This window comes from Tachyglossus aculeatus, chromosome 21 (assembly GCF_015852505.1).
Source record: "Tachyglossus aculeatus isolate mTacAcu1 chromosome 21, mTacAcu1.pri, whole genome shotgun sequence".
Lineage (NCBI taxonomy): Eukaryota > Metazoa > Chordata > Mammalia > Monotremata > Tachyglossidae > Tachyglossus > Tachyglossus aculeatus.
The window spans coordinates 56849108-56872929 of record NC_052086.1 but is presented as its reverse complement, the minus strand read 5'-3'; the positions used below and the strand labels follow the sequence as shown (position 1 = coordinate 56872929).

The 23822-nt window shown below is 50.8% G+C and overlaps 1 protein-coding gene across 1 annotated transcript; it reads right to left on the bottom strand.

Moving 5' to 3' along the window:
- Positions 1–19: 19 nt before the first annotated feature.
- On the bottom strand, positions 20–23007 carry PTCD1 (pentatricopeptide repeat domain 1). The gene is made up of 9 exons (XM_038762540.1): positions 22927–23007; positions 16923–17418; positions 15604–15744; positions 12390–12608; positions 8769–8870; positions 6901–7611; positions 5117–5233; positions 1809–1991; positions 20–583 (listed from the first exon to the last, which is right to left on the bottom strand). The coding sequence occupies exons 2-9, from the start codon at positions 17358–17360 to the stop codon at positions 425–427; spliced, it is 2070 nt and encodes a 689-aa protein (XP_038618468.1). The 5' UTR covers positions 17361–17418; positions 22927–23007; the 3' UTR covers positions 20–424.
- Between the last annotated feature and the right edge of the window lie 815 nt (positions 23008–23822).

Below are 23822 nucleotides of genomic sequence, written 5' to 3'. Positions count from 1 at the left end.
CAGATGATGGCCGAAGGCCAAGGGGAGGGGCAGAGAAGACTCCCACCCTCTCTGGGTTTAAAACAGCGAGCATCTCTGGTAGGCCCGAGCCTCCAGGAGCGGGCAGAGAAACGACGAGGGCGGATTGAGGCCACGCAAGGAAACAGGCGCTTCGGTCTTCAACGCTTCCAGAGAGCAAACCCGAACTTAAAATGTGGAGAAGAAGCATCATCTGAACCGCGGCAAGTGACGGACCCCTTTAGAGTCGCCGTTAACGGGTTTCGTTCGCGGCCGGGAGCTTCCCTCACCCCTAAAACGACCCACCGTCCGGTAAACGTTTTTATTCCGGGTGGATCTCTGGGTTTTACAGTCCGTCTGGGAGTCGGATCGCAGAGCTACGGCCGGGGATGGAGATATTCAAGCCTCCGGGGCCGACCCGTCTGCGTCACCGTTCTTCCTTCTGGGGGTCCTGGGGGTCTTCGGCCTTGATCCTGAACCTCTGCCAAGGGTGGGGGGTCTCCTCTCCCGGCATCGCCTGCAGCCACTGCTTGTAGTAAGCGCGGAAGCCGTCCACCTTCTCCAAGTAGGTGTTCTTCTCCTTGTACTGGAACGGGAAAAGCCGTGGGTCCACGGGGTAGGAGGAAGGCAGGTTAAAGGGTGTACCCCACCACCCGTGACTTGGAAAACAGGGAGGGAGGACGCTCTAAAGCATCCGCTGGCTTGAGACAGTGGGCTTTTAATGGTAATAATAATTATTAAGCGCTTACTGTGAGTCAGGCATCGTACTAAGCGCTGGGACAGATACAAGCAAATCAGCTTGGACACAGGCTCGATCCCCATTCTCCGGATGAGGTGCCTGAGGCCCGGAGAAATGAAGTGACCGGCCCAAGGAGCGGCGGAGGCCGGATTAGAGCCCTTCTGGCTCCCAGGCCCCCGTTCTACCCACTAGGCTGCTTAAGACTGAAAACACGGTGGGATGAATGGGCTTCCGGGAAGGATGGCTCCCGTTGGACAAATCCAGGGGCTACTTTGAAATAGAGCCGGTTCTAGAAGGCGAGGGAGGCGTCCTGGCAACTCCCGGGTGGAGGGCGGCCGAGCAGTGCCCGCGGTTTTACAAATCCATTAGTGAGCGGCACGGCCGGATGGATAAAGCCGTGACTCCGGGAGCCAGAAGCTCGTGGGCTCTAATCGCCCACTGCTGGGTAGGGACCGTCTCTAGATGTTGCCAACTTGTACTTCCCAAGCGCTTAGTACAGTGCTCTGCGCACAGTAAGCGCTCAATAAATACGATTAATTGATTGATTCTAATCCTGGCTCCGCCACCTGTCCGCTGGGAGACCCCGGACGGGTCACTTCGCTTCTCTGTGCCTCAGTTCCCGGTAAAATGGGGATGAAGACCGTGAGCCCTGTGGGGGACGGGGACCGTGTCCAACCCGATTACCCTGTATCTACCCCAACGCGTAGGCCCTTAATGCCGTAATTATTATTATTACGCTTCTCGGCCACAAAAGGAAGCCAGTCCCTGGAAGCTCCGGGGGTTAGAGAGGAAGGATTAAACCATAAGGAATTGTTCCGGGGCTGAGCCACAGGAATCGGGAGCCGCCACGGTGCGTTAGGGCCCCTCGTAAAAGCAGCTGAACCCCGGGGATGCTCCCTTACACGCTTGTTACCGCCCGTGGAGAAGCGGGGAGATTCCCAAAGTTTGTTCCTCCCCCTTGCTCTGCTCCCCGCCCCAATCCCAAAAGACCAGGATGAGTCCCGCTGGATCGCCCCTCCCCAGGCCCGCCCGCCCCCCGTTTTGGGCTCCCCTGGCCGAGGACGGCCCCTACCCTGTCAAAGGAGGGCGGGTACTCGGCTGCAAACTCCAGCTGGCGGACGATCACTTCGTTGACGGGGACCTGGGCCTGCCTCATGTCCCGCAGGAGGGCTATGAGGTAAGCGTAGTCCAGCTGCTTCACCGCGGCGTTAATCAGGGTGCTGTACACGTGCGCGTTGGGACGCATCCCTACCTCCTGGAATCGGCGGCCGGCGGCGTTTATTGAGCAGCGGGCGAGAGGGGACAACGGAGTCGGTTAGATACGGTGACGATATCTGAGGCAACTCCTACTTAAGACTGTTAGCCCCCGGTGGGACTGGGACTCTGTCTAAATCTGATTAACTCATCATCATCAATCGTATTTACTGAGCGCTTACTATGTGCAGAGCACTGGACTAAGCGCTTGGGAAGTACAAATTGGCAACACACAGAGACAGTCCCTACCCAACAGTGGGCTCACAGTCTAAAAGGGGGAGACAGAGAACAAAACCAAACATACCTACAAAATAAAATAAATAGGATAGATATGTACAAGTAAAATAGAGTAATAAATATGTACAACCATATATCCATATATACAGGTGCTGTGGGGAAGGGAAGGAGGTAAGATGGGGGGATGGAGAGGGGGACGAGGGGGAGAGGAAGGAAGGGGCTCAGTCTGGGAAGGCCTACTCCCTAATCAATCAATTAACTCGTATCTATCTTAATCTTAGAACGGCGGTTTGAGGCCGGGGATTGTCCGGGGAGCGCCGCTTGGCCTCAGGGCCCGGTCAGGGTGGAGGCGGCCCCCGGCAAACCTCCCGCTTCACCCCTCAGCCCGGGCTGGAGGGCATTCATTCATTCAATCGTATTTACTGAGCGCTTACTGTGCGCAGAGCATGTACTAAGTACCTGGGAAGTACAAGTCGGCAACACACAGAGATGGTCCCTACCCAACAGCGGGCTCACAGTCTAGATTCATCCCATCCCAAGCATCCAAACCTCCCATTTATTTATTTCTTTTGCAATCAGGCCTTCTGCCCCCCGGAAACCTAGAGATCAGCAAATGCAGGGATGAGCATATGGATTTGCAACTTGTTCCCTTGGGATTGGTTGCCAAATCTGGGATCTTCTCCCTGCCTGTTAGTGAGCAGAGCTGCTGGGATACCAGGACTTTGTAATAATAATAATGATGGCATTTGTTAAGCGCTATGTGCACAGCACTGTTCTAAGCGCTGTGGGGGGATACAAGGTGATCAAGTTGTCCCACGTGGGGCTCACAGTCTTAATCCCCATTTTACAGATGAGGGAACTGAGGCTCAGAGAAGTTAAGTGACTTGCCCAAGGTCACACAGCAGACATGTGGCAGAGCCGGGATTCGAACCCATGACCTCTGACTCCAAAGCCCGGGCTCTTTCCAATGAGCCACACTGCAATGTCATCTTGCAGAATTATAGTGGGAGCTGTACTGCCTAGCCTGGATTTATCCAAAGCCAAGAAAATCCCCTAGCCTGTGGCCCTCTATGATATAAAACCTAAAAGAAAAATGAAAAAAGGGCAATGACCCCTTCTCCGGTGATGCAGGCCCGAGACCCGCCAGCGGAGCTGAAGAACATCTGTCCTAAGAAGAGCGGCGGTGACGGCTCTTGTCCAATCGATCAATTATGAGTCGACTGATTCACGTGAGTAACTAACGTAGGAAATTGTTTGTACATCTAAATGAAGACATAAAACCCGATAACTGGAAGAGAACTCTGGAGAACTCCAGTCTAGCCCCCTTCCTTTGGGGAGGTGAATAAATATGCCACCCCAGACGGATGGTGGCCCAGGCCTAGTGGAAAGAGCCCAAGCCTGAGCGTTGGAGGACCTGGGTTCTAATCAATCAATCAATCAATCGTATTTATTGAGCGCTTACTGTGTGCAGAGCACTGTACTAAGCGCTTGGGAAGTACAAGCTGTCAACATATACAGTCGCTACCCAACAGTGGGCTCACAGTCTAGAAGGGGGAGACAGAACAACACCAAACATACTAACAAAATAAATAGAATAGATAGGTACAAGTAAAATAGAGTAATAAGTAAAATAAATAGAGTAATAATCCCAGCTCTGCCGGGAATGTGTCTGTTTACGGTTACACTGTACTCTCCCAAGTCTTAGTCCAGTGCTCTGCACGCAGTAAGCACTTAATACAACTGAACGAGTAAATGAATGAGTTCTAATCCTGGCTCTGCCACTTGTCTGCTGTGGGATGTGTGCCTCAGTTCGCTTATCTGTAAAATGGGGATTAAGACAGACTGTGAGCCCGCTGTTGGGTAGGGACCATCTCGATAATGTTGCCAACTTGTACTTCCCAAGTGCTTAGTACAGTGCTCTGCACACAGTAAGCGCTCAATATGATTGAATGAATGAGTGAATGACAGAGCCCGTTGTGGGACAGGGACCGTGTCCAATCCCATTTGCTTGCAAGTACAGTGCCTGGCATGTAGTAAGCGCCTAACAGATACCACAGTTCTTATTATTGTATTTATTGAGTGCTTACTCTGTGCAGAGCATTGTACTAACTGCTCGGGAGAGTTGCTCTACGTGCAGATTACTGTACTTAGCCTTTGGGCGAATCCAATAAAACAGAATTAGCACGATAGAGTACTTATTGAGCGCTTACACTGTGCAAAGCATTGTACTAACTGCTCGGGAGAGTTGATCTACGTGCAGATTACTGTACTTAGCCTTTGGGCGAATACAATAAAACAGAATTAGCACGATCGAGTAGGGAAGACATTCTTCCACAGGGCTACTGCTCCCCAAAAAGCTCCAACCACCCGCACGTCACCCGGCTGTCTATCATCCCCAGCGCTTACTTTCATTCATTCAGTCGTACTTATTGAGCGCTTACTCTGTGCAGAGCATTGTACTAACTGCTCGGGAGAGTTGATCTACGTGCAGATTACTGTACTTAGCCCTTGGGCGAATACAATAAAACAGAATGAGCACGATGGAGTAGGGAAGACATTCTTCCACAGGGCTACTGCTCCCCAAAAAGCTCCAACCACCCGCGCGTCACCCGTCTATCATCCCCCGCGCTGACTTTCATTCATTCAATCGTATTTATTGAGCGCTCACTGTGCGCACAGCACTGTACTAAGCGCTTGGGAAGTCCAAGTTGGCAACGTATAGAGCCCAGCAGCGGGCTCACAGTCTAGAAGGGGGAGACGGACAACAAAACGTATTAACAAAATAGAATATGTACAAATAAATAGATGATAGATAAACGGCTCATCTTACGACCCCGCTTGGCGTGCTGTGAGCCTGGAAGAGACGCCTCACAACCATTCGCCCCGTACCTTCATGTCCTTGAGTAACTGCAGCCCGTCCTTCTTCCGGGTGCAACCGATAGCGAGGTTGCAGAAGGTCTGCAGATTGGGGTACATTCTCCTCTGGGCCAAGGCGAGTAGCAGCTCCTGCAATCAGTCGATCGAACCGAGCGCTTACTGTGTGCAGAGCCCTGGACGAAGCCCTCGGCGGGGCACGATATACCGCGGTGTGACGGACACATTCCCTGCCCACAACGAGGCTGGGGTCTGGCGGATGTGTCGCCGACTCGTCCTTCCCAAGCGCTCGGTCCAGTGCTCTGCACACAGTAAGCGCTCGATAAATACGATTGAATGAATGAATATATGTTTATATATATATAAAAAGCACTGTTCTAAGCACTGGGGGGATACAAGGTGATCAGGTTGTCCTGCGTGGGGCTCACAGTCATCGCCCCCATTTTACAGATGAGGTCACTGAGGCTCCGAGAAGTGAAGTGACTGGCCCAAGGTCACACAGCAGACATGTGACGGGGCCGGGATTCGAACCCACGACCTCTGACTCCAAAGCCCGGGCTCTTTCCACTGAGCCACGCTGCTTCTCTAGACTGGGAGCCCCACGTGGGACCTGATTCTCCCGTATCTTCCCCGGCGCTTAGTACATAGTAAGCGCTTAACAAATACCCCTATTACCATTACCATTAACGGGGGGATATGGTCGGGGGCTGCACATTTGCCAGACTAGGCAGGGGATGGAACAGTCCAGGGACTTAATTCTAGAGAAAGAAGCAGGAAGGGCTGGAAGAAGGGTTCTCTGAATTCTAAGAAATCAAGGAGAAATGGCCAAGTTAATAGGAACGGTGTCGTTTAGCAGATAGATCACGGGCCGGGAGGCAAAAGGTGATTCCGGCTCCGCCACTTAATAATAATAATAATAATGATGGCATTTATTAAGCGCTTACTATGTGCAAAGCACTGTTCTAAGCGCTGGGGAGGTTACAAGGTGATTTCAATTCAATTCAATCATATTTATTGAGCGCTTACTGTGTGCCGAGCACTGTACTAAACGCTTGGGAAGTCCAAGTCGGCAACATCTAGAGACAGTCCCTACCCAACAGTGGGCTCACAGTCTAGAAGGGGGAGACAGAGAACAAACCAAAACATATTAACAAAATAAAATAAATAGAATAAATATGTACAAATAAACTAAATTACAAAGTAATACTATTACTAAAGTAATAAATCCGTACAAACATATATACGTATAGACAGGTGCTGTGGGGAGGGGGAGGAGGGAGAGATCAGGTGGTCCCACAGGGGGCTCACAGTCTTCATCCCCATTTTCCAGCTGAGGTAACAGAGGCCCAGAGAAGTTAAACGACTTGCCCAAAGTCACCCAGCTGACCACTGGCGGGGCCGGGATTTGAACCCACGACCTCTGACTCCAAAGCCCGGGCTCTTCCCACTGAGCAACACCGCTTCCCTCCAAGCGCAAGGGTGACAAGAGAAGGGACAGGGCGTAGCAGAGGCCTAATCGAACTGTGTGACCCTGGGCGAGTCGCTTCACTTCTCTGGGCCCCTCAGCTGTCAAATGGGGGTTGAGACCGTGAGTCCCGCGCGGGACGGGGACCGAACCCGACCCGAGCTGCTTGCATCCACCCCAGTGCTTGGCACGTAGTAAGTGCTTACCCAATACCCTAATTATTATTATTATTGGAAAGGTCCGGGAACCTTAGGCACTGAACTGAAACGGAGAACCGCCGTCCCAGCCGGGGTGGGCCTCCCCCAGCGAGCGGCTCGGCTCGGGCCTCTCTTACCTTGGCCCCCTCTAGGTCCTTCCTTTTGCTCCTCTTCCTCAGCAGCGTGTTGAAGAAGGCTACGTCCGCTTCCACCCGGTGCTCCTCCAGAACGGCCAACAGGGAGGCCTCGGCCCGGCGGTCGGGCCTCACCACCTCGGCCAACAGCGTGAGGGTTTTGATGTCGGGCGCCACGCCGTCCTTCTCCATCTGGCCCAGGAAACCTTCCATGTCCCCCATCAGCGCCAGCCTGTCGGCCGGGGTGGCGGCGCCGCCCAGGCCCGCTACGTTCTGGTGGGCTGATTTTAGGTCCAGCAGGTTGGGCCGGGGGGGGCAGACGGGCCCGGCGAATCCTACCGGCTCCAGCCCGGCCGGACTCCGGCTAGGGGCCGCGTCCCCCCCCGGCGCAGTTTGCTTTCCCGGCTCCAGTCGCTCACGGCCGGCGGCTTGGGTTTCCGCGAGGACTGGGGGTTCCTCGGTTTCCCTGACGCTTTCCCGACACATCTGCTTTTCGAGAAACTCCACGTCCAGTAGGGTTACGGCACTGCTCCCCGGCGGACCCCGTTTCCCTGTCCTCGGCTGGATGAGGGCAGGTCTTCGCTCCCCGGCGCCCAGAAGCAAATCGGAAGCCAACGCGGGGTTGCCCATCTCGCAGTCCCGGGCGGCCCGCAGCATCAGGTTATAACTGTGGCCTTCGGGCTTGATTCCCCACATCGACATTGTCCTCCAGACCTGGGTGACAAGAAAACGGCAATTTCAACCCCAGCCCTTACCATAACTAGGAGATCCCGTCGGGGGGATGCTCTTCGAAAGCTGGGGCGAGTCGGACCGGCGATCTCTGCGTCCGCTTTGGGCTCTGCCTAAAAGAATCAATCAATCAATCGTATTTATTGAGCGCTTACTGTGTGCAGAGCACTGGACTAAGCGCTTGGGAAGTACAAGTTGGCAACATACAGAGACAGTCCCTACCCAACTGTGGGCTCACAGTCTAAAAGGGGGAGACGGAGAACAAAACCAAACATACTAACAAAATAAATAGAATAGATATGTACAAGTAAAATAAATAGAGTAATAAATATGTACAAACATACATACAGGTGCTGTGGGGAAGGGAAGGAGGTAAGATCGGGGGGGATGGAGAGGGGGACGAGAAATCAGGTAGGTGGGAGGCTTTGGGAAACGGAATGTCCTCCGGCTCGGGCAGTCGACTTCTTCAAATTAGTGATGTTTGCTGCTGTGATGTGCTACGATATTGCTATTACTTGTATTACTTGCTATTGCTTGGACTTCCCGAGTGCTCTGCACACAGTAAGCGCTCAATGAATACGACTGAATGAATGAATATTATATGCCATCGGATTGCTAGGGGTGGCGAAGAAATGGTTCTGTTTTGCAATCCTCGGCACGGTTACTTTTATTCACACTCCCCGTTAAAAGCCAGCCAATGACAAAGAAGGGCCAGTCTCCACAGGTTCTGTGGGCAACAAGAGAGAAGACACCCGCCACCCTTACGGTCCCCTTAGGAGGGCCTAGGATCGACGATCTGGATCCATTCATCCATCCACGGCGCCTACTGAGCGTCTGCTGAGAGTCAGACACCGTACTACACGCCGGGCAGAGGACAACGGAAGCAAGATGCCGTCCGGGCTAGGCTCCGAGGAGATCTCTTCCCGCTGTTCCAGGCCACCTCTCCCGCTGATCTCCGACTTCTCCTTTCCCCGCCTGCGGCTGAAGCTCTAACGTGAAATCCCGGCGGGGCCTGTTAGAGGCGGATCCCCTGCGATGGGAGCAGTGGCAGTGCTACGTGCTAAGCGCTCACTGTGGGCAGAGCACCGTAATAAGCGCCCGAGTCCGGGGGGCTGGGAGGGAAGGGAAAAAAGGCCACCAACCTGCAGCGCGTATCTGAAGCCACTCTTCTTGTCCTGGATGCAGGCCATGAGGAGGAAGTTGAAAGTCTCCACGGTGACAGCGTGTCCTTGACCCACGACTTCCTAGGAAGGGAAGGAAGCGAGACGAGGCTAGCAACTGGGAGAGCGGAAACATTTTAGGAAAATCACCTGCCCGGCAGAGCAGGTAAAATCCGCGTCTACGCGAAACTCAGCTGCCCAGACCTCCGTTAAGTGGTCCTTTCTTCTCCGGAACGTGCCCAGCATCTCTGTTACATTGTACTCTCTCAACCGTTTAGTGCGGCGCTCTGCACGCACTGGGTCCTCAATAAATACGATCAATTGAAAAATCCAGGCCACACCCTTCTGTGCCCGGTTAAATGCCAAGACGAAATGGGCAGTGTCCGTTAATTCTGTTGTGCCCGGTTAAATGCCAAGACAAAATGGGCAGTGTCTGTTAAATCTGTTATACTGTACTCTCCCAAGCGCTTGTCACGGTGTTCTGCACGTTGCAAGCGCTCATTAAATCAATCAATCAATCAATCGTATGTATTGAGCGCTTACTGTGTGCAGAGCACTGTACTAAGCGCTTGGGAGTACAAGTTGGCAACATACAGAGACAGTCGCTACCCAACATCATCAATCGTATTTATTTAGCGCTTACTATGTGCAGAGCGCTGTACTAAGCGCTTAGCACTGTACTAAGCGCCGCTTAGCACTGTACGGTGCGCTCACAGTCTAGAAGGGGAAGACAGACAACAAAACCAAACATATTAACAAAATAAAATAGAATAGATATGTACAAGTAAAATACACAGAGTAATAAATATATACAAACATATATACATAAATACCTCTGACTGGTAGGCAACAAAGGATCAGCACTGTATACCAACTAATCGATCGATCGATGGCATTTATTGAGTGCTTACTGTGTGCCGAGCACTGTACTAAGCGCTTGGGAGAGTACCGTACAACAGAGTTGGCAGTCGTGCTCCCTGCCCACAACGAGCTTACAGTCTAGAGGGGATTAGTAGGTTAAATAACAATCTAAGAAATGGTGGAACTCAGTATTGTCCTGGCAGAGCTCAGTGACAGGCGGTCGCTGGCGTCTATGCAAGTCTTCATTGCCAGATCAGTTGTCGAGTGACAACTTTCCTCCTTTCAATTTTGTTTGCCACCTTCTTGTGGACCAGTCCCCCTGCATTTTGATTTAGAAAAATGCCAAACTCGATTATCCAGAAAGCCCCCGTACCCTCGCCGTGCTCAATTTCACGCCTTCCGGATACTTAATCAATGTCATTTATTGAGTTTTTACGGGGTGCAGAGTACTGTTTTGGGAGAGTACAATCCAACAGAGTTAGCCTACAAGCTCCCTTTAGAGCTAAAAGCGGCTGGACTGCTAAGTCACCTCCGACAGTTCCCGTTAAAAAGCCTCTTCCGGTCAGACTTAATGATGGAAAAAAAACCTGACGGAAAAATTGCAGATCTGGACTCGGACTTTGAGGATGGTAAAGATCTGCTCCGTGACCTTGGGCGGGTCACCTCACTCCTCTGTTGCTTCGGCTCCCTCGCCGGCGAAATACGGCTTCAATCCCCGTTCTCCTTCTTACGAGCCCCATGTGGGACCTGTTGATTTTGTACGGTGTTTGGCACACGGTAAGCGCTCAACAAACACCACGACAATAATAACGTAACTATCTCCCGCCAACCAGGCTTTCCTCATGAGGTTCGGAATCCACTGAATGAGAAATGATAATAATAATAATGGTATTTCTTAAGCGCCTCCTATGTGCCAAGCGCTGTGGGTACCTCCTTCCCCTCCCCACAGCACCTGTATATATGTTTGTATGTATTTATTACTCTATTTTATTTGTACATATTCATTCTATTTTATTTTGTTAATATGTTTTGTTGTCCGTCTCCCCCTTCTAGACTGTGAGCCCTCTGTTGGGTAGGGACCGTCTCTAGATGTTGCCAACTTGGACTTCCCAAGCGCTTAGTCCAGTGCTCTGCACACAGTAAGCGCTCAATCAATACGATGGAATGAATGAATGAATGAAGTTACTCAGGTTGGACGCAGTCCCTGTCTTGCACGGGGCTCACCCGCTTATCCCCGTTTTCCAGATGAGGTACCTGAGGCACAGAGAAGTGAAGTGACTCGGCCAAGGTCTCGCAGCAGACGTGGTGGAGCTGGGATTAGATCCCAGTCTGGAGGCCTTCCCAGACTGAGCCCCCTTTTTCCTCTCCTCCTCTCCATCCCCCCCGCCCTACCTCCTTCCCCTCCCCACAGCACCTGTATATACATTTGTACAGATTTATTACTCTATTTATTTTACTTGTACATGTTTACTATTCTATTTGTTAATGATGCGCATCTAGCTTTATTTCTATTTATTCTGACATTTTCCTCTCCTCCTCTCCATCCCCCCCGCCCTACCTCCTTTCCCTCCCCACAGCACCTGTATATACATTTGTACACATTTATTACTCTATTTTACTTGTACATGTTTACTATTCTATTGATTTTGTTAATGATGCGCACCTAGCTTTATTTCTATTTATTCTGACTTTTTCCTCTCCTCCTCTCCATCCCCCCCGCCCTACCTCCTTCCCCTCCCCACAGCACCTGTATATACATTTGTACAGATTTATTACTCCATTTATTTTACTTGTACATGTTTACTATTCTATTTATTTTAATGATGCACATCTAGCTTTATTTCTATTTATTCTGACATTTTCCTCTCCATCCCCCCCGCCCTACCTCCTTCCCCTCCCCACAGCACCTGTATATACGTTTGTACAGATTTACTACTCTATTTAGTTTACTTGTACATGTTTACTATTCTATTGATTTTGTTAATGATGCGCATCTAGCTTTATTTCTATTTATTCTGACTTTTTCCTCTCCTCCTCTCCATCCCCCCCGCCCTACCTCCTTCCCCTCCCCACAGCACCCGTATATACGTTTGTGCAGATTTATTACTCTATTTATTTTACTTGTACGTTTCCTATTTTATTGATTTTGTTAATGATGTGCATCTAGCTTTATTTCTATTTATTCTGACGACTTGACACCCGTCCACACGTTCTGTTTTGTCGTCCGCCTCCCCCTTCTAGACTGTGAGCCCGCTGTCGGGTAGGGACCGTCTCTATGTGTCGCCGACTTGGACTTCCCAAGCGCCTAGTACGGTGCTCTGCACACAATACGACTGAATGAATGAATGAATGGGTTCTAATCCCAGCTCCGCCGCTTATCATCATCATCATCAATCGTATTTATTGAGCGCTTCCTGTGTGCAGAGCACTGTACTAAGCGCTTGGGAAGGACAAACTGGCAACATATAGAGACGGTCCCTACCCAACAGTGGGCTCACACTTTGGGCAAGTTACTTAACTTCTCTGTGCCTGGGTACTTGTACGACTTGTACTTCCCAAGCGCTTAGTCCAGTGCTCCGCACACAGTAAGCGCTCAATAAACGCGATTAAATGAATGAATCCCAGGTCCTTCCGACTCTCAGGCCCGGACGCCGGCTCGCCCACCACGGTGAACCCCTCTCCCGTCCGGAAGGTCGGAGCGCAGCGAAGAAGCGGAGGCGCCAATCCCCTCGTCCCTCTTACCTTTAACACGTCGAAGCAGAGGCTGAGGTCCGAGCACCTGGCAGTGACTTTGAGCAGAGCGTGGTACGTCTTCAGGTTGAGCCGGACGTTCCTGAGGCGGAGCTGCTGCCGTAACTTGAGGGCGGCCCGCAGGGCCGAGTCGCTCCAGGGGGACTCGGCGCATGCGTTGAACAGGGCCGTGTACGTGGCCTCCGTCGGCTCCAGCTGCCGTTTCTTCATCTGGCGCCCGCCCCCAAGACAACCCCGGAAACCACGTGGCCCGTCACCCCTCCGCCGCTAGAACCCGTTCAACGCCGGTCCCCCGGGAGGCGTCTCCCACAGTCCCCCCGGACAGGCCGAGTGACTTTTTCAAGGTCACGGGGAATGCCGCCGGCAGGGCTGGGATCCTGGAAATGCGTCCGTTGACTGTCACATTGTACTCTCCCAAGTGCTTAAGTACAGTGCTTTGCACGCAGTGAGGACTCAATAAATGCGAATGAAGGCAGGGATGAAAAATGTGCTGAATCCATGGGATTTGGGGAAGAGAATGGGTTCCCCTTTACAGCCTATAAAACCCTCTTTTTTTTTTTTTTTAAATGCTATTTGTTAAGTGCTTCCTGTGGGCCAGGCGCTGAACAAAGCGCTGGGGTAGACGGGAGCTAATCAGACTGGACGCAGTCGCTGTCCCTTTCTTAATCCCCAATTTAGAGACGAGGGAATCGAGGCCCAGAGAAGTGACTCGCCCGAGGTTACAGGGCAGACGAGTGGCGGAGCCGGGATTAGAACCCAAGTCATTCAATCGTATTTATTGAGCGCTTATTGTGTGCAGAGCACTGTCCTAAGCGCTTGGGAAGTACAACTTGGCAACACAGAGAGCCAGTCCCCACCCAACAGCGGGCTCACCGTCAAGAAGGGGGAGACAGACGAGCCACTCATCTGCTGTGTGACCTTGGGCAAGTCGCCTCACCTCTCTGGGCCTCAACTGTAAGACTCTGAGCCCCATGAGAAACAGGGACTGTGTCCAACCCTATTACCGTGTAACTACCCTGGTGCCTAGTAAAGTGCCTGGCACGTAATAAGCGCTTAAATACCGCGATTTAAGTGCTCAGCGGAGTACAACAGATATGTTCCCTGGCCTAGAATATTCTGCTTCATTTTGTAAGCACGAGGCACGGTGAATGCACACGAATGGAACTGGCACTGGCTTGTTTAATAACAATAATGATAATAATGATGATTGTATTTGTGAAGCGTTATGTGCTAAGCACTGTTCCAAGTGCTGGGGTAGATAGGACTGTCTCTATATGTTGCCAATTTGTACTTCCCAAGCGCTTAGTACAGTGCTCTGCACATAGTAAGCGCTCAATAAATACGATTGATGATGATGATACAAGGTAATCAGGTTGTCCCACGTGGGGCTCCCAGTCTTCATCGCCATTCTACGGCTGAAGTAACAGAGACACAGAGAAGTTAAGGGACTTGTCCAAGGCAGACGAGTGGCGGAGCCGGGATTAGAACCCACATCCTCCGACTCTCAAGCCTAGGCTGTTTCCACTAAGCCACGTTGCTTCTCAACCAGTTAATTGTTTGCCAAGTTATAATTCCAGGCTCAGGCTCTCTATCCACCAGGCCATGCTGCTTCTTTGCTTCCCATCTGCTCAGGGTGTAGTCCTAGCAGGGCTGGTTTGGGGCTCGGGGCAAGGATGCCAACCAGGCTGTGAGTTTCTCCTCCTTCAGGGTCTCCGGTTTGGGGCGAAGGGGCCAGGGAGGAGGACAGCGTGTGCTTGGGGTCCTCCGCTTGTCTGCTGTGTGACCCCGGGCAAGTCACTTCACTTCTCTGGGCCTCAGTTCCCTCATCTGCAAAAGGGGGATTAAGACAGTGAGCCCCGTGTGGGACAGGGACTGTCCCGTCTGATGAGCTTGTCTCTAGCTCAGCCCTCAGTACGGGGCCTGATGCAGAGTAAGTGCTTAACGGTCTTCTAGACTGTGAGCCCGTTGTTGGGGAGGGACCGTCTCTATATGTTGCCAACTTGTACGGTGCTCTGCACACAGTAAGCGCTCAATAAATACGACTGAATGAATGAATGAGCAACTGCCACTTAAAAAACAAACCAACCAAAAACGACAATTTGCCCCTTCTGCTTGCAAGAGACTCACACTCTTAATCCCCATTTTCCAGATGGGGTAAATGAGTTCCAGAGAAGTGAAGCGACTTACCCAAGGTCACAAAACAGGCACGGGGCAGAGCCGGAATTAGAACCCGGGTCCTTCTGACTCCTGGGCCTGTTCTCTGCCCACTAAGCCACACTGCTTTAATGAGCGCTTACTGCGTGTGCCGCCCTCTTCCCTCAGAAGCCCCCACACCATTTATGTACACGCCGGGACATGATCTGTGTATATCAATGCCCGTCTCCCGCTCCAGCTCTGTTGTAGCCCTATTTATTGAGCGCCGACTGGGTGCAGAGCACTGTACTAAGCGTCCGGGAGACTACCGTGAGGATGATGACTGTGAGCCCACTGTTGGGTAGGGACTGTCTCTATATGTTGCCAATTTGTACTTCCCAAGCGCTTAGTACAGTGCTCTGCACATAGTAAGCGCTCAATAAATACGATTGATGATGATGATTCATTTAATCGTATTTCCTAATAATAATAATGATGGCATTTACTAAGCGCTTACGATGTGCAAAGCACTGTTCTCTCTCCCCCTCCATCCCCCCGCCTTACCTCCTTCCCCTCCCCACAGCACCTGTATATATGTTTGTATGTATTTATTACTCTATTTAATTTGTACGTATTTATTCTATTTATTTGATTTTGTTAATATGGTTTTGTTCTCTGTCTCCCCCTTCTAGACTGTGAGCCCACTGTTGGGTGGGGACCGTCTCTAGATGTTGCCAACTTGGACTTCCCAAGCGCTTAGTACAGTGCTCTGCACACAGTCAGCGCTCAATAAATACGACTGAATGAATGGCGGGGCACTGAACTAAGCACTGGGGAGAGTACACTATAACAACAGAGTAGACATTCCCTGCTTACAACCAACGCTGAATAAGCGCTCGGTAAATATCAAAATGATTACAGAAGAGGAAGGCTGTCGGAGAAGCGTAGCGTTCCCCCCCAGAAGAGGGGAAAAAGCCCCATTTTAAACAAACTAAGTATTTGGTTTTTTTGGTGGATGGGGGGAGAAGAGGGGACAGGGAAGACTACGCTTGGTCCCGCTCCCATCACTCACGTCGTTGTAGAGTTTAAAGGCTTTCTTGAGGTAGCCCACCCGTCCGCAGCCCCCGATGAGGACGGTGAAGTTACTCTCCATGGGCTGCAGGCGCTCCTCCTTCAGCATCTGCCTCTCGAACAGATCCAGGGCTTCCACCAGCTGCACGCCCGCCCGGAAAACGAGAAACGACAAAGACAGCGGAGACGGAGAGAAGTAGCTGCTTTAGTTCCCGAGAGAGCCCATGGGGACAGAACGGCTGGAAAAGAGCAAGTATTTTTCTCCTGGGGGAGAGGACTATGAAATGACTGTCTACCTCTGGCTGATACTTCACTTCTGCGGCTCCGGGCCGCCAGTTTGCCTCTGCTGGCTCGACGGCATTAGGGAATTTTCATTGGCAAATAGGAAAAGGTCCCAGCCTGGCTCTGTCCGAAGAGAGGAGCGGCGTGGCATAGCGCACAGAGCAAGAGCCTGGGATTCAGGATCTTACAGTCCGGAGATTCCCTCTAGGCTGTCAGCTTCTCGCGTTCAGAGCCGCCTTTCCCCCTGTTCGAATACAGACAGGGTGGGGCTTTTAAGCCCTTGAGGATTCATATTTATTGAGCGCTTTGTGTGCAGAGCACTGTACTAAGTGCTTGGGAAGTCCAAGCTGGCAACATCTAGAGACGGTCCCTACCCAACAACGGGCTCACAGTCTGGAAGGGGGAGGCAGACAAGAAGACAAAACATGTGGACAGGTGTCAAGTCATCAGAATAAGTAGAAATAAAGCTAGATGCACATCGTTAACAAAATAAATAGAATAGTAAATATGTACAAGTAAAACAGATAGAGTAATGAATCTGCACAAATATATATACAGGTGCTGTGGGGATGGGGAGGAGAGGAAAAAGGGGGCTCAGTGTGGGAAGGCCTCCTGGAGGAGGTGAGCTCTCAGTAGGGCTTTGAAGGGAGGAAGAGAGCTGGCTTGGCGGATGTGCGGAGGGAGGGCATTCCAGGCCAGGGGTCGACGGCGGGACAGGCGAGAATGAGGCACAGTGAGGAGGTCAGCGGCAACGAAGGGGATCCGGGAAAAATAAAAAAATAAAATAAAATAATAATGGCGATTATTAAGCGCTTACTATGTGCAAAGCACTGTTCAAAGCGCTGGGGAGGTTACAAGGTGATCAGGCTGTCCCGCGGGGGGCTCCCAGTCTTCATCCCCATTTTACAGATGAGGTAACTGAGGCCCAGAAGAGTGAAGTGACTTGCCCCAAGTCACTCAGCTGACAATTGGAGGAACCGGGATTTGAACCCGTGACCTGTGACTCTTCCCACTGAGCCACGCTGCTTCTCAACCTACCTTGTCTTCCTTTATGAGAGCCTTGCATCGGAGGAAGTACCAGTAAGGGGTGTTCCTCCGACCCCGCCGCACCTTCCGCAGCTCCTCTTCTTCCGGCGGCTCGTCCTGGCCCTTCAGCCTCAGGTTGTGAAACTCGGGGCTTGTTTTGCGAAATACCTTCCTGGAGGAATACGTGTCGGACAGGGTCCCAAAATCGCATTCCTCGGAGCCCGGCTGGGGGAGAGGGTCCGGCCCGCTTGGGCCCGAGCCCGTCCGTGGGGCGGGCGGCTGCGACGTGCCCAGAGGTCTCGGGGTCGTCCCCGTCAGCCGCTTCCAGGCCGAGGCGTGAGGCGGTGGCGGCGGGCACGGGGTGCCGTTTTCCGGAGCCGGGAATCGCAGCAGTCTCAGGGCAGAGGAACCCGCTGGGAGGCGGCTAGACAATAGCCGGAAGAGCCTCATGGTGGGTCCCTTAACCCACCCCCACGACGGACGGGGGTCGCCGGCTCCTGGAATCCCCCTAAAACCAAAGATAGAAGGGCCTGACATTCCCCGACAGGACCTCAGCCATTAACAAAATAAACAGAGTAGTAAATATGTACAAGTAAAACAGATAGAGTAATAAATCTGCATCAGCCTTCTCTCTGATCTCCCATCCTCGTGTCTCTCTCCACTTCAATCCATACTTCATGCTGCTGCCTGGATCATCTTTGTCCAGAAACGCTCTGGGCATATCACTCCCCTCCTCAAAAATCTCCAGTGGCTACTAATCAATCTGCGCAACAGGCAGAAACTCCTCACCCTGGGCTTCAAGGCCGTCCATCCCCTCACCCCCTCCTACCTCACCTCCCTTCTCTCCTTCTCCAGCCCAGCCCGCACCCTCCGCTCCTCCGCCGCTGATCTCCTCACCGTACCTCGTTCTCGCCTGTCCTGCCATCAACCCCCGGCCCACGTCATCCCCTGGGCCTGGAATGCCCTCCCTCTGCCCCTCCGCCAAGCTAGCTCTCTTCCTCCCTTCAAGGCCCTGCTGAGAGCTCACCTCCTCCAGGAGGCCTTCCCAGACTGAGCCCCTTCCTTCCTCTCCCCCTCGTCCCCCTCTCCATCCCCCCATCTTACCCCCTTCCCTTCCCCACAGAACCTGTATATATGTATATGTTTGTACATATTCATTACTCTATTTATTTATTTATTTATTTTATTTGTACATATCTATTCTATTTATTTTATTTTGTTAGTATGTTTGGTTTTGTTCTCTGTCTCCCCCTTCTAGACTGTGAGCCCACTGTTGGGTAGGGACTGTCTCTATATGTTGCCAATTTGTACTTCCCAAGCACTTAGTACAGTGCTCTGCACATAGTAAGCGCTCAATAAATACGATTGATGATGATGATATATACAGGTACTGTGGGGATGGGGACGAGGAGAGGAAAAAGGGGGCTCAGTGTGGGAAGTCCTCCTGGAGGAGGTGAGCTCTCAGTAGGGCTTTGAAGGGAGGAAGACAGCGAGCTTGGCGGATGTGCGGAGGGAGAGCATCATGGTACTTAAGGACTATGTGCCAAGCACTGTTCTAATAATAACAATAATAATGGCATTTATTAAGCGCTTACATGTTGCCATCCCCCCCCGGCCTTAGCTCCTTCCCCTCCCCACGGCACCTGTATAGATGTTTGTACAGATTTATCACTCTATTTTACTTGGACGTATTTATTCTATTTAGTTAATACGCTTGGTTTTGTTGTCTGCCTCCCCCTTCTAGACCGTGAGCCCGCCGTTGGGTAGGGACCGGCTCTAGATGTTGCCGACTTGGACTTCCCAGCGTGGTTCGGTGGGAAGTCGGACTTATTGAGCGCTTACTATGTGCGAAGCACATAGTAGTTATAAGGTGATCAGGTTGTCCCACGGGGGGCTCACAGTCTTTAATCCCCGTTTTCCAGATGAGGGAACTGAGGCCCAGAGAAGTGAAGCGACTTGCCCAAAGTCACCCAGCTGACAGTTGGCGGAGCCGGGATTTGAACCCATGACCTCTGACTCCAAAGCCCGGGCTCTTTCCACTGAGCCACGCTGCTTCTCGGAAGACGAGGCCGCCCTCCGCCCGGCCCTTCTAGATACAAGTTAATCACGTCGGACACAGTCCCTGTCCCACATGGGGCTTCTAGACTGTTGGGTAGGGACCATCCCTATGTGTTGCCAACTTGGACTTCCCAAGCGCTTAGTACAGCTCTGCACACAGTAAGCGCTCAGTAAATACGATTGAATGAATGAATGAATGGGGCTCACCGCCCCCATTTTACAGAGGAGGTAACCGAGGCCCAGAGCCTCGCCTTGCCATTTGACTTGCCCAAGGTCCCACAGCTGACATCAATCAATCAATCGTATTTATTGAGCGCTTACTGTGTGCAGAGCACTGGACTAAGCGCTTGGGAAGTACAAGTTGGGATGAGGCGAAGCGGGAATTAGAACCCAGGTCCCTCTGACTCCGACGTCCGTGCTCTATCCATTAAGCCCACTGTTGGGTAGGGGCTGTCTCTAAATGTTGCCAACTTGGACTTCCCAAGCGCTTAGTACAGTGCTCTGCACACAGTAAGCGCTCAATAAATACGATGGAATGAATGAATTAAGCCACGCTACTTCTCTAACGTGGATCACATTCCAGCTCCCTCAGGAAGTCTCGGCTGAAGCCCAGAAGTTCAAACAAAAGAAATCCGCTATAGGTTCCAGAGTCCCCAAGTTCTGCTAATCAATCCACTGTATTTACTGAGCACTTACGGTATGCACAGCACTGTACTAAGCGCTTGGGAGAGTACAGCAGACGTGCCTAGCTGGATAGAGCACCAGCCTGGGAGTCTCTATTACTCTATTTATTAAATTTATTACTCTATTATACTTATTACTCTATTATATGTCTTACTCTATTATATTTATTACTGTATTTATTATATTACTCTACTTTACTTATACATATTTATTCTATTTATTTTATTTTGTTAATATGTTTGATTTTGTTGTCTGTCTCCCCCTTCTAGACCGTGAGCCCGCTGTTGGGTAGGGCCCGTCTCTAGATGTTGACGCCTTGGACTTCCCAAGCGCTTAGTACAGTGCTCTGCACACAGTAAGCGCTCAATAAATGCGATTGAATGAATTAATGAATGGGTTCTAATCCCGGCTCCGCCGCTTATCAGCTGCGTGACTTTGGGAAAGTTATTTAACTTCTCTGTGCCTCAGTTCCCTCATCCGTAAAATGGGGATGAAGACTGTGAGTCCCACGTGGGACAACCTGATTACTTTGTATCTCCCCCAGCTCTTAGAATAGTGCTTGGCACACGGTAAGCGCTTACCAAATACCAAAATTATTAAATTATTATTGTTCTCGGTGCCTCAGTTACCTCATCTGTAAAATGGGAATTGAGACTGTGAGTCTGTCTCCCCCCTTCTAGACTGTGAGCCCGTTGCTGGGGAGGGATTGTCCTACTTGTTGCCGAATTGTACTTTCCAAGCGCTTAGTACAGTGCTCTGCACACAGTCAGTGCTCAATATGACTGATTGAATATTCATTCATTCATTCAATCAATTGTATTTATTGAGCGCTTACTGTGTGCAGACCACTGTACTAAGCGCTTAGGAAGTACAAGTTGGCAACATCTAGAGACGGTCCCTACCCAACAGCGGGCTCACAGTCTAGAAGGGGGAGACAGACAACAAAACAAAACATATAAACCAAATAAAATAAACAGAATAAATATGTACAAGTATAATAGGGTAATAAATACGATTGAATGAATACACCCCCCACCCAACATACACGTACACACATGCAGGCAGACAGACAGACTTGGAACAGCTCTTGGCACATAGTAAGCGCTTAACAAATGCCATCATTACTAAGCGCTCAGTGCAGTGCTTTGCACACAGTAGGCGCTCAATAAATACGACTGGATGAATACACCCTCCCTCCCCCAACATACACAGACAGACAGACTTGGAACAGCGCTTGGCACATAGCAAGCACTTAACAAATGCCATCATTACTAAGCGCTCAGTGCAGTGCTCTGCACACAATAAACACTCAATAAATACGATTGGATGAATACACCCCCCCCCCCCAACATACATGTACAGACAGACAGATATGGAACACCACTTGCCACATAGTAAGCGCTTAACAAATGCCATCATTACTAAGCAATTGGTGCAGTGCTCTGCACACAGTAGGCGCTCAATAAATACGATTGAACACCCCCCCCCCCCCCAACATACATGGACAGACAGACTTGGAACAGCGCTTGGCACATGGTAAGCGCTTAACAAATACCATCATTACTAAGCGCTCAGTGCAGTGCTCTGCACACAGTAGGCGCTCAATAAATACGATTGAATGAACACCCCCCCCTCCCAACATACATGGACAGACAGACTTGGAACAGCGCTTGGCACATGGTAAGCGCTTAACAAATACCATCATTACTAAGCGCTCAGTGCAGTGCTCTGCACACAGTAGGCGCTCAATAAATACGATTGAATGAACACCCCCCCTCCCAACATACATGGACAGACAGACTTGGAACAGCGCTTGGCACATGGTAAGCGCTTAACAAATACCATCATTACTAAGCGCTCAGTGCAGTGCTCTGCACACAGTAGGCGCTCAATAAATACGATTGAATGAACACCCCCCCCCCCCCCCCCCCCCCCGCAACATCCATGGACAGACAGACTTGGAACAGCGCTTGGCACATGGTAAGCGCTTAACAAATACCATCATTACTAAGCGCTCAGTGCAGTGCTCTGCACACAGTAGGTGCTCAATAAATACACCACCCCCCCCCCACCCCTCCGCCCAACATACACGAGAGAAGCAGCGTAGCTCAGTGGAAACAACCCGGACTTTGGAGTCATTCATTCATTCACTCAATCGTATTTATTGAGCGCTTCCTGTGTGCAGAGCACTGGACTAAGCGCTTGGGAAGGACAAGTCGGCAGCATCTAGTGACAGTCCCTACCCAACAGCGGGCTCACAGTCTAGAAGGGGGAGACAGACAACAAAACATAGTCACAAAATAAAATAAACAGAATAAACATGCACAAACAGAGTAGTAAATACGTACAAACATATATATATATATATATATATATTCGTTCATTCATTCAATCGTATTTATTGAGCGCTTACTGTGTGCAGAGCACTGGACTAGGCGACAAGTTGGCGACACGTAGAGACGGTCCCTACCCAACAGCGGGCTCACAGTCTAGAAGGGGGAGACAGAGAACAAAACATATTCACAAAATAAAATAAATAGAATAAATGTGTATAGATAAAATAGAGTAGTAAATACGTACAAACATATATACATATATTCATTCATTCAATCAATCGTATTTATTGAGCGCTTACTGGGTGCAGAGCACTGGACTAAGCGCTTGGGAAGTACAAGTTGGCAACATCTAGAGACGGTCCCTACCCAACAGCGGGCTCACGGTTTAGAAGGGGGGAGACAGACAACAAAACAAAACATATTAATAAAATAAATAGAATAAATGTGTACAAATAAAATAGAGTAGTAAATACGTACAAACACATATACAGGTGCTGTGGGGAGGGGAAAGGAGGAGTCCGAGGTCATGGGTTCAAATCCCGGCTCTGCCACCTGTCAGGTGTGTGACTTTGGGCAAGTCACTTCACTCCTCTGGGCCTCAGTTGCCTCATCTGTCAAATGGGGACGAAGACTGTGAGCCCCTGGTGGGGCAACCTGATCACCCTGTAACCTCCCCAGCGCTTAGAACAGTGCTTTGCACATAGTAAGCGCTTCTAGCCTGTCAGTCCGCTGTGGGGTAGGGAGCGTCTCTAGATGTGGCCAACTTGGACTTCCCAAGCGCTTAGTGCAGTGCTCTGCACACAGGAACTGCTCAATAAATACGATTGAATGAATAAATGCCATCATTATGATTATTATTAGGATTATTATTACTATTATTATTACATCCCCCCCCAACATAGACGGACAGACAGACAAAAGACGACGCAAAAATTGACCTGAGGCTTGAGGCCTTCCCTGAGGCCCGCGTTCTCGAGCTAACCAGGCCAAGGCCTCCGAGGAGAGAGCCGTACGTGCTGACGTAAGTGCGAGCGTGCCGACGTACGTGCGCGTTAACGTGAGTGCGTGCCGACGTACGTGCGTGTTAACGTGAGTGAGTGCGTGCCGGCGTGCGTGCTGACGCCACTCCGTGCGTGCCTTCAAAGCCCAACTGAAAGCTCACCTCCTCCAGGAGGCCTTCCCACACTGAGTCCCCTCCTTCCTCTCCCCCTCCCCCCCCTTCATTCATTCATTCAATCGTATTTATTGAGCGCTTACTGTGTGCGGAGCACTGTGCTAAGCGCTTGGGAAGTCCAAGTTGGCAACATCTAGAGACAGTCCCTACCCAACAGTGGGCTCACCCAGCATTCATTCATTCATTCATTCAATCGTATTGAGCGCTTACTGTGTGCGGAGCACTGTGCTAAGCGCTTGGGAAGTCCAAGTTGGCATGGCACAGTGGGAAGAGCCCGGGCTTTGGAGTCAGAGGTCGTGGGTTCAAATCCCCGCTCCCCCAGTGGTCAGCTGGGTGACTTTGGGCAAGTCACTTCACTTTTCTGGGCCTCAGTTACCTCATCTGTAAAATGGGGATTAAGACTGCGAGCCCCCCTTGGGACAACATGATCACGTTGTAGCCTCCCCAGCGCTTAGAACGGTGCTTTGCACGTAGTAAGCTTTTAATAAATGCCATCATTATTATTACTATTCTCTGGGCCTCGGTTCCCTCATCTGTAAAATGGGGATGAAGACTGCGAATCCCACGTGGGACAACCTGATCACCTTGTAACCTCCCCAGCACTTAGAACAGTGCTTTGCACGTAGTAAGCTTTTAACAAATGCCATCATTATTATTATT